Source organism: Cebus imitator, unplaced genomic scaffold (genome assembly GCF_001604975.1).
Source record: "Cebus imitator isolate Cc_AM_T3 unplaced genomic scaffold, Cebus_imitator-1.0 Scaffold609, whole genome shotgun sequence".
Lineage (NCBI taxonomy): Eukaryota > Metazoa > Chordata > Mammalia > Primates > Cebidae > Cebus > Cebus imitator.
Genome location: NW_016107924.1, coordinates 709,669 through 718,498, shown reverse-complemented (window position 1 = coordinate 718,498; position 8,830 = coordinate 709,669). Strand labels below are relative to the sequence as shown.

Sequence of the window (8,830 nt, the reverse complement as noted above, 5' to 3'; positions counted from 1 at the left end):
CAAAAAAAAAAAAAAAAAAAGAATTCACGCAAAGCCACACAGCTAGCAAGTGACGAGGCTCAGATCTGCCTGACTTCCCAAGAGGAGCACTTAAGCCCTTCACAGCCAGGGAAGCAAATATTTAAACCAGTGACCAAACGGCAGATTTCTGTGGAGTATCGATGGATTTGAATTGTATGAGTGACTGGGGAAAAGAAAGGGGGAAAAAAGAACCATTTTATTCAAATACACTCAGAATTGTTTCCAAGTGTCAAAGATAAAGCCAGACAAACAAAACAGCAAAAACAGATTTGATTCGGTCTCTACTGACAGCAGGGAAAGGGCTGAGCTCCATTCCAATTTGTGCAGAGGTGACTGACATTTTAAAGGGAGATGGGGGCGTGGGGGAGGGGTGAGCGAGGGCTCAGGAGAGTCAGAGAGGTGAAATATTGACTATGCGATGAGGCCAGCTGTGTCTGCTAGCTGGCAGTTATCAAAGTTAGGATTCTACCATCCCACAGAGACTGGGGACAGAGGCTCTATCCTTCCTGATGATTATATTTCAAAGGAATGGCTCTCAGGTCCTTGAGAAAGACACTTCTGAGTTGTAAGAGATTGACATTCAGCCTTCCGTTTCCATGGATTCCACATTGGAATTGAAAACATTTTGGGAAAAAAATTGTTTCCCGAATTGAAAAAATTTGTGAATTGAAAACATTTGGGAAAAAACATTTTTAAAAGAACAACAAAAATAATATACATTTTAAAAATACAGTATAACTATTTACACAGCGTTTATATTGCATTGAGTATTACACATAATTATGAGTGGCTCACTCATAATTGGGAGGCCAAGGCAGGTGGATCATTTAAGCCCAGGAGTTTGAGACCAGTCTGGGCAATGTGGCAAAACCCCATTACTACAAACACACACACACACACACACACACACACACACACACAAATTCGCTGGGTGTGGTGGTGTGTGCCTGGAGTCTCGTCTACTCAGGAGGCTAAGGTCGGAGGATCACCTGAGCCCAGGAAGGTCAAGGCTGTAGTGAGCCAAGATTATATTTCAGTGGAACACCACTGCACTCCATCCTTGGTGACAGACTGAGACACTGTCTCTGAAATAAAATAAGTATATGGGAGGATGTGCACAGGTTATACACAAATATCACACCATTTCATACAAGGGGCTTGAGCATCCATGATTTTGGTATCCTCAGGGGGTCCTGGAATCTCCCCCACCCATGGATACCAAGAGATGACTGCATCTACATTTCAAAGGGACAGAGGAAGGATTCATAATTAGAAGTCCTTTTTAATAAACACTCTAAGAAAGGGCCAGAGTCTTTGTCAGGTGTTGGCTAGAACAAATGGTAAATTCTCCTGGCAACAGAGAGCTTTCTTAGGCAGGCATTTATCAGGGGGCTGGGGTCATCCTACGTGCACAACCTTATTTTGCTAGAAGCAGTGCTAGAGCTTGGTCATCTATGAGAGAAGGGGCTAGATGGGGTTGTTGTGTGCCGAGAGTTCTGTTCTCACAAGCCCATTTTCTTACAGAGCGAGAGCTACAGAGAGACAGAGGAGGATCTTTCCAGACAGACAGAGTCAGAAGAGAAGGAAGGAAGAAGGGGAAGAAAGAAAGGTAAGTTAATGGGTGACCTGCAGCAGATGAAGTTCAACAAGAGAGGCACTAGGACAAGAGACAAACTAAATAAAACTGCCTCGGCCAGTCATGGTGGCTCACGCCTGTAATCCCAGCACTTTGGGAGGCCAAGGCGGGTGGATCACCTCAGGTCAGGAGTTCAAGATCAGCCTGATCAACATGGAGAAACCCCATCTCTAAAAATACAAAAAATTAGCCTGTCATGGTGGCGCGTGCCTGTAATCCCAGCTACTTGGGAGGCTGAGGCAGTAGAATCGCTTGCACCCAGGAGGTGGAGGTTGCAGTGAGCCAAGGTCACGCCATTGCACTCCAGCCTGGGCAACAAGAGTAAAACTCCATCTCAAAAAAAAAAAAAGAAAGAAAGAAAAGAAAAGAGGAAACTGCCTCCCCTGAGTCTTCCCCATTTGTTTGAATTCTGACCCCTCAGAAGCACTGCAGAGGGTCAACCACTTCCTAAAATTGGGGTTTTCCAGATCGACTTTGTGGCTTCTGCACAGCCTGTAGAAGTGCTTTAAGATGCATGATAAGGCAGCTCACCCCCAACCCGCTTCTGACGCCCCTCCCATCCAGAGACAGGCCTACCCTCCTCAGCTCAACAGAGGGGAGAGCCCGCCAGCAGGGTTCCTGCCAAGCACCAGAGCACGTCCCACCATGCCCCAGTGCCCAGAACAGCCTGGCAGGCTCTCAGTTAATAGCCTGAGCTCCCTCCTGGGGCACTTGTTTCCAGAAGGTGTGGATTTTCCTTGCCCATCTCCCCTTTTTATCACCTCTCCTTCTCCTATCTTACAACGGAAGAGCTAAACCCTCCCACACCCTGAATCTATGGTGCATAGACTAAGGCGTAAACACTCCTAGACACCAGGAAGGGAGGATTCCAGAATGCATTGCTCCTAAACAGAGAGAGCTTCAGAAAGGAATGTGCAGCCATATCGAGGCTCCTGCCTTATCTAGCTACTTTAGAATGAGAATTCTACACTGAGATGTTTGTCGAGGAACAGTGCGTTAACATGCTCATTTGAATTGAAAACTTGTCGGGTTTTTTTCTGAACATCAAGATAAGCCTGATTAGGCTGGTTGGCTTGACAATAACACCTGGCGTGGCTATTTAAACTACATGGAAGACATCTGTCCCTAACCGAATGAGCTAAAAGCGCAACTCCCAGATTGTGAAGAAAATATGTACACAAAAATGTAATATGCAATATACCAAAAATTCCATCCTTCCCTTTACAAATTTTTTACATTTATGATTTTTTTAACTGTTTGCTGTCACCTAAGAACGTATGAGGGATATGTGGTTTTCTAAGTTAACTTGGACTGGGTGCGGGGGCTCACGCCTGTAATCCCAAGGGAGGCTGAATCAAGCAGATTGCTTGAACCCAGGAGTTGGAGACCAGCCTGGGCAACATGACAAAACCTCGTCTCTACAGAAAAATACAAAAGTTAGCCAGGCATGGTGGCACATGCCTGTAGTCCCAGTCACTCGGAAGACTAAGGTGAGAGGATTACTTGAGCCCAGGAGTGGCTGCAGTGAGCCATGATCAAACTCCACGTGATACACCGCAGCCTGGGTGACAGAGCAAGACCCTGTATCAAAATAATAATAATTTAAAGTTATCTTAGACCAGAAGTTGGCCAACTATGGCCCATGGGTCAAATCCAACCTGCAAACTATTTTTGTAAAAAATAAATAATACACAGCCGGGCACTGTGGCTCACACCTGTAATCCCAGCGGTTTGGGAGGCCAAGGCGGGCAGATCATGAGGTCAAGAGATTGAGACCATCCTGGCCAATGTGATGAAACCCCATTTCTATTAAAATACAAAAAATTAGCCGGGAATGGCGATGTTCACCTATAGTCCCAGCTACTTGGGAGGCTGAGGCAGAAGAATCGTTTTGACCTGGGAGGCGGAGGTTGCAGTGAGGCAAGATCATGCTACTGCACTCCAGCCTGGCAACAGAGCAAGACTCCCTCTCAAAAACAATAAATAAATAAATAAATAAATAAATAATATACTTACTGGAAGACAGCCTCGCCTGTCTGTGGCTGCTTTTGTACGGCAAATTTATAGCAGCAGAGTAATAAGACAGAGACCACCTGGCCCACAAAATCTAAAATATTTACTATCTGGCCCTTTACAGAAAAAAATTGCCCAACATGACCTACGCTCTTCCCCTTCCTGGCTCATGCTGTTCCCTCCGCTACATTCCTTATTGCCCCCGTTCCCTGGTAATCTCCAGCTCATTTTCTTCCAGAAAGCAAAATAATCAAATCAGGCTGTGCTCAGGTATTACCTCTTCTGCAAAGCCTTCCTTGATCAGGTCCCTTGGAGAGAACACATGTGGGTTTAACTGCCTCCACTTCACTGTGGCTGACATGTACTAGAGACTCAATAACTAGGAGTTTAATGAATTTGGACAAGTTACTTAAGCACTGTGAGCCTCAGTTTCCCCATCTGTAAAGTGGGGATCATAAAACCCAACTCTAGGGCTGTGGATGGCCATTTCAGTCTGCGACTCCCTTCTGTGGCCACCGCCCCCCCCACCCCACTGCACTGGTCTACATTGCCGACTTGCCTATCTCCATATGAAACCTCAAGGGTGGGGGTTTCATATCTGCGAATTTGTCTTGCTCATATCTATTTCCATCCCACCCTGGCCCCAGCAGGCACCCAGCCTCTGGCAGCTGAGGAAGTGGCCTGGCTGCTGGAAAGGGGACGCAGGCTGAGGACGCACCTGGTCGCTGCGGGAGATCCCATAGCGCAGCTCGTTCACGAAGTGCTCGCAGTTGTCACTGGTCAGTGAATAGTGAAGCTCCTTCCCCACCAACTCCTCTGCCCGCTTGATGATTTTGTTGATGGGCAGTGGCATGTATCTGTCATCATGTTTGTTATTGACACGGTAGTTGTCTCTCCCAGCCACCTCAGACAGCAGTTCCTTCTTCACTATGGCTTTGTTGGTCAGTTCGGACAGGACACTGGCCGCAACAGCTCCGGCAATTTCACCTGTGCAAACAGTGAGTTCAGTCTTGGGCGGGTCCTGCGGGGCTCAGAGCTGGCTCCAAGCCAAGCAGCCTCACTGCCCCAAGCACCATCAAGAAGGATGAGCTGTGAAAGGACCTGCCCATCCTGCCTGGTCTCAAACTTCAAAACAGGGCAAACCCAAGCCTGGGTGACTTTGGAGAAGTCACCATGGGTCCCTAGGCTCTGGTTTTCTCATTTCTAAAGTAAAGAACCTGAGTTCTAAAGAACCACGTGAGTTCAAATGTCCCTGAAAGAGGCAACGGTCAAGGCAGCGTGGTACAAGGCAAAAAGAGAGGGCAAAAGAGCCCCAGGCCATAGTCCCAACTGCCCCTCACTAGCTTGTGTTTTAGAAAAAGTCACTCCAGGCCAGGTTCCTGTAATCTCAGCACTTTGGGAGGACAAGGTGGGAGGAACACATGAAGCCAGGAGTTGGAGACCAGCCTGGACAGCATAGTAAGGCTCCTATCTCTAAAAACAAAAATTAAAAAATTAGTTGCTCATAGCAGCACATACCTATAATTCTAGCTACTCCAGAGGCAAGGTGGGAAGATCGCTTTAGCTCAGAAATTACAGGCTGCAGTGAGCTATGATTGTGTCACTACACTCCAGCCTGGGCAGCAGAGTGAGACGTTGTCTCCAAAAAGGTAAAGAAAAGAAATTGTCACTCCATTGCCCTGAACCAGTGCCGTGGGAGCCCCAGTAGGCAAGGGTGGCATTTTGAAACAGTAGGAAAGGAAACAGCTGAACAAGACAGAAGCCTGTCTCGGGAATCCAGGCCCTGCCAGGTCCTGGCCCCGGCTCTCTTACTGTGTGCCTTCAGACAAAGCCCTTCTCATCTTGGGACCCTGGTTTCATCACTTAGAGGAACTAGGAAGTTAGAGGAACTAGGCCAGGGGATGTCCACGCCCTCCAGCTCTAAATTCTCCAATTGGCCTCTAAAGGGGACCCCAGCATTCTGGGAAGCTGGAATAAAACAGTGGCCAAGTGACAGTAACCAGAACCCTCATGGAGGGCCAGATGGACCCAGGGGTCTACAATGGACCCTGCTAGAAGCGGCCCAGCTTAGAGAAAGCCTGTTGTAATGTCAGTCTCTGAACAGCCAGTTTAGCTAACGATCAGCTTCTAAACTTACATGTGTATTCACACTTTCCTTTACTGATTTTTATTTTCTTTTCAAAAGGACATTTGAACAAATATCTTGGTCCCAGCTCACTCCAGCTACAGGAGGAGGAATGGGGGCCAGAGAGATCCTCTGCCAAGGAGAGAAACAGAGGATCCACACCCAGTCTTCTTGGACAGACTGGAGATCCTAAAAAGAAGGGAAGCTGGAAGAAACAGGATTAATACAGGTACAAAAATACATCACCAATAATTTATTTTATTTTATTTTTTTTTTGAGACAGAGTCTCATTCTTGTTACCCAGGCTGGAGTGCAATGGCGTAATCTCAGCTCACCGCAGCCTCCACCTCCCGGGTTCAAGCAATTCTCCTGCCTCAACCTCCCCAGTAGCTGGGATTACAGACATGCACCACCATGCCAGGCTAATTTCTTTTTCTTTTTTTTTAGTAGAGACGGGGTTTCTCCCTGTTGGTCAGGCTGTTCTCGAACTCCCGACAGGTGATCTACCCACCTCAGCCTCCCAAAGTGCTTGAAATTGCAAGCCTGAATCATCACGCCCAGCCTTTTCTTTTTCATGAGAAAAATACAGTCTCCTACATCTCCACCCCTTAGTATCCCCTAACCCAATGTCTCCCCTTCTTGGCTTCTAAGTTTGTTTTCTACTCCTTAGTCTTCCCATCTCTGCCCCTAGTCCTCCCACATCTCTCCCCCTATTTCCACCGGTCAGACTCCCCACGCCTCTCTCTTTCCCCTTTTCCTCTCACTCTCCCGTTCCTGCCCCTCAGTGTCTCAGCTCTGGGATGGATTTCTTCCTCCTCACCAACAGACAGCACCCTTTCCTATATCGCTGGTGAGGTACTTTGGACAACAGTTTGGCAGTTTCTTATTAAACTAAATATTCACTTACCACATGACCCAATAATCCCATTCCTAGGTATTTACCCAGAAGAAATAAAAATCTATGTTCACACATACAAGAAAAAAAAAAAAAACCCTGCATGGGAATATTTATAGTGGCTCTAATGATTATTATCAAAAGCTGAAAATCGCCCAAATGTTCTTCAGCTGGCGAATAGATAAATAAATGGTGGTACATCCATGAAATGGAATACTATTCAGCAATGAAAAGGAACAAAGTACTGACGCATGTTACAACATACATCAACCTCAAATGCATTATGTTAAGTTAAAGTAACTGGACACAAAAGGGGCTACATTCTGTATGGTTTCAGTTATGTGACATTCTGGAAAAGGCAAAACTATAGGAACAGAGAAAAGACCATAGCTTGCTAGGAGCTGGAGTTGTGAGTGGATGTATGGGGGTCGGCAACAAAAGGGCATGGGGGAATTTTAGGGGGGTGAGGTGTAGTGTCCCCCAATTTTCCCCCACTTTCCTTGTCCTGACTAACACAGAATGCCTTGACAGTCTGTGACCCGGCTAGCTGCATGTTGCCCTCTGCAGGCTTGAACCCAAGCTGGAGCCTTTAACATTCATTCCCAGGCACTGATAAAGTTGTTTAGGTTGTTGCATGAAACACTGAAAGAGCAAATATGTTGCTAAGCACATAGAAATGAGCCCCAGCTTTGAACCAAATTCTTTAAACCCTCAAGTAAACCTCATAATCCAACCCCCTTGTTCCAGACGTTCCTGGGTAGACCATCTACTGTCTTGCTGTCCAATGAGAGGACTCCAGCCCTCTGCATCAAAGTTCCCCTAATAAATGCTTTGGATTCATCAGCCTGGCATTTAGTAAGCTTCTTTCTTTGGAATCCAAACTGGCCACATCTCGGGATTTTTGGGGGCAGTCCCCCGAAGAAACTCCCCTAACGCCACTTTTGAGGCCACTCCAACCATGGGTTCAGCTGAACAGAGAACATTAGGGAATTCTTCTATAACTGGATTATGGTGATGGTTACATAGTCATATGCATTTGTCAAAACTCATAGAATTGCATACTAAAAAGGATAAATTTGGCCAGGCATGGTGGCTCACACCTGTAATCCCAGCACTTTGGGGAGCCAAGGTGGGCAGATCACCTGAGGTCAGGAGTTCGGGACCAGCCTGGTTAACACGGCAAAACACCATCTCTACTAAAAATACAAAAAATTAGCTGGGCGTTGTGGCAGGCGTCTGTAATCCCAGCTACTTGGGAGGCTAAGGCAGGAGAATCACTTGAACCCAGGGGCAGAGATTGTAGTGAGCTGAGGTCACACCATTGCACTCCAGCTTGGGCAACAAGCGTGACTCTGTCTCAAAAAAAAAAAAAAAAGGATAAATTTTACTATTTGTAAATTATTCTTAAATAAGTCTAATTTTTTAAATTTTGAATATATATATTCAAAGTTATACACACACACACATACACACACACACACACACACACACACACACACATACACTTAAAGAGAGACTGAAATGGAAGCCATAGTTGAATAGTCCTAAACCACTCATAACCATGTAATGAAAAACTTAAAATTATTCTGATTTCCCCAAAGTGCTAGCTGTAACCATAAACAAAACAAGCTGTCCTCACGGCAACATTGTGGACTTACGCTCTGCTTTCTTTTGCAGCCCAGTAGACAGAGAAAGTCAATCTTTTTTTAATTTTACTTGGAGAAGTCAACAGTCTACTTAGATAGTATTACTGAGGCTCCCTTATACTTTCCACAAGTTTTACATAAAAATTTAAAACCCCTGAAATATCCCAGAAATGCAATAGGTAAGTGATCTGTTTCTGTGTTCCTCATCTAAACAGAAAACTCAGAAACTGACTCAATGTATCTTCTATAACAACTAGCTTATAAGGGTTATAAGATCTCTCAAGATAAACTTCAACTTTCATAAGAGATGATTTGTTATCTACGTTATAATTTATCTAAAAAAGCAATATTTCTGTGCCCAGAAAGAATAAATAATATCCAAAATTATCCTTGATTTATAACTGAAAACAACTCAGAGATTCCTCACGCTTGCAGGATATTGCAAATCCTGGAGCCCAAATTATTCTTTATTGGTCCCTCCATTCTTTTTTTTT

General features: G+C 45.4%; 1 protein-coding gene across 1 annotated transcript in view; it reads right to left on the bottom strand.

Moving 5' to 3' along the window:
- The window catches only part of LOC108294883 (phospholipase A and acyltransferase 2-like), a 17,672-nt gene that overhangs the window by 3,071 nt on the left and 5,771 nt on the right, over nt 1-8,830 (bottom strand). Inside the window, exon 3 of the mRNA XM_017516891.2 lies at nt 4,389-4,657. Within this exon, the coding sequence (XP_017372380.1) occupies nt 4,389-4,657 (269 nt within the window). The remainder of the gene's footprint in view (nt 1-4,388; nt 4,658-8,830) is intronic.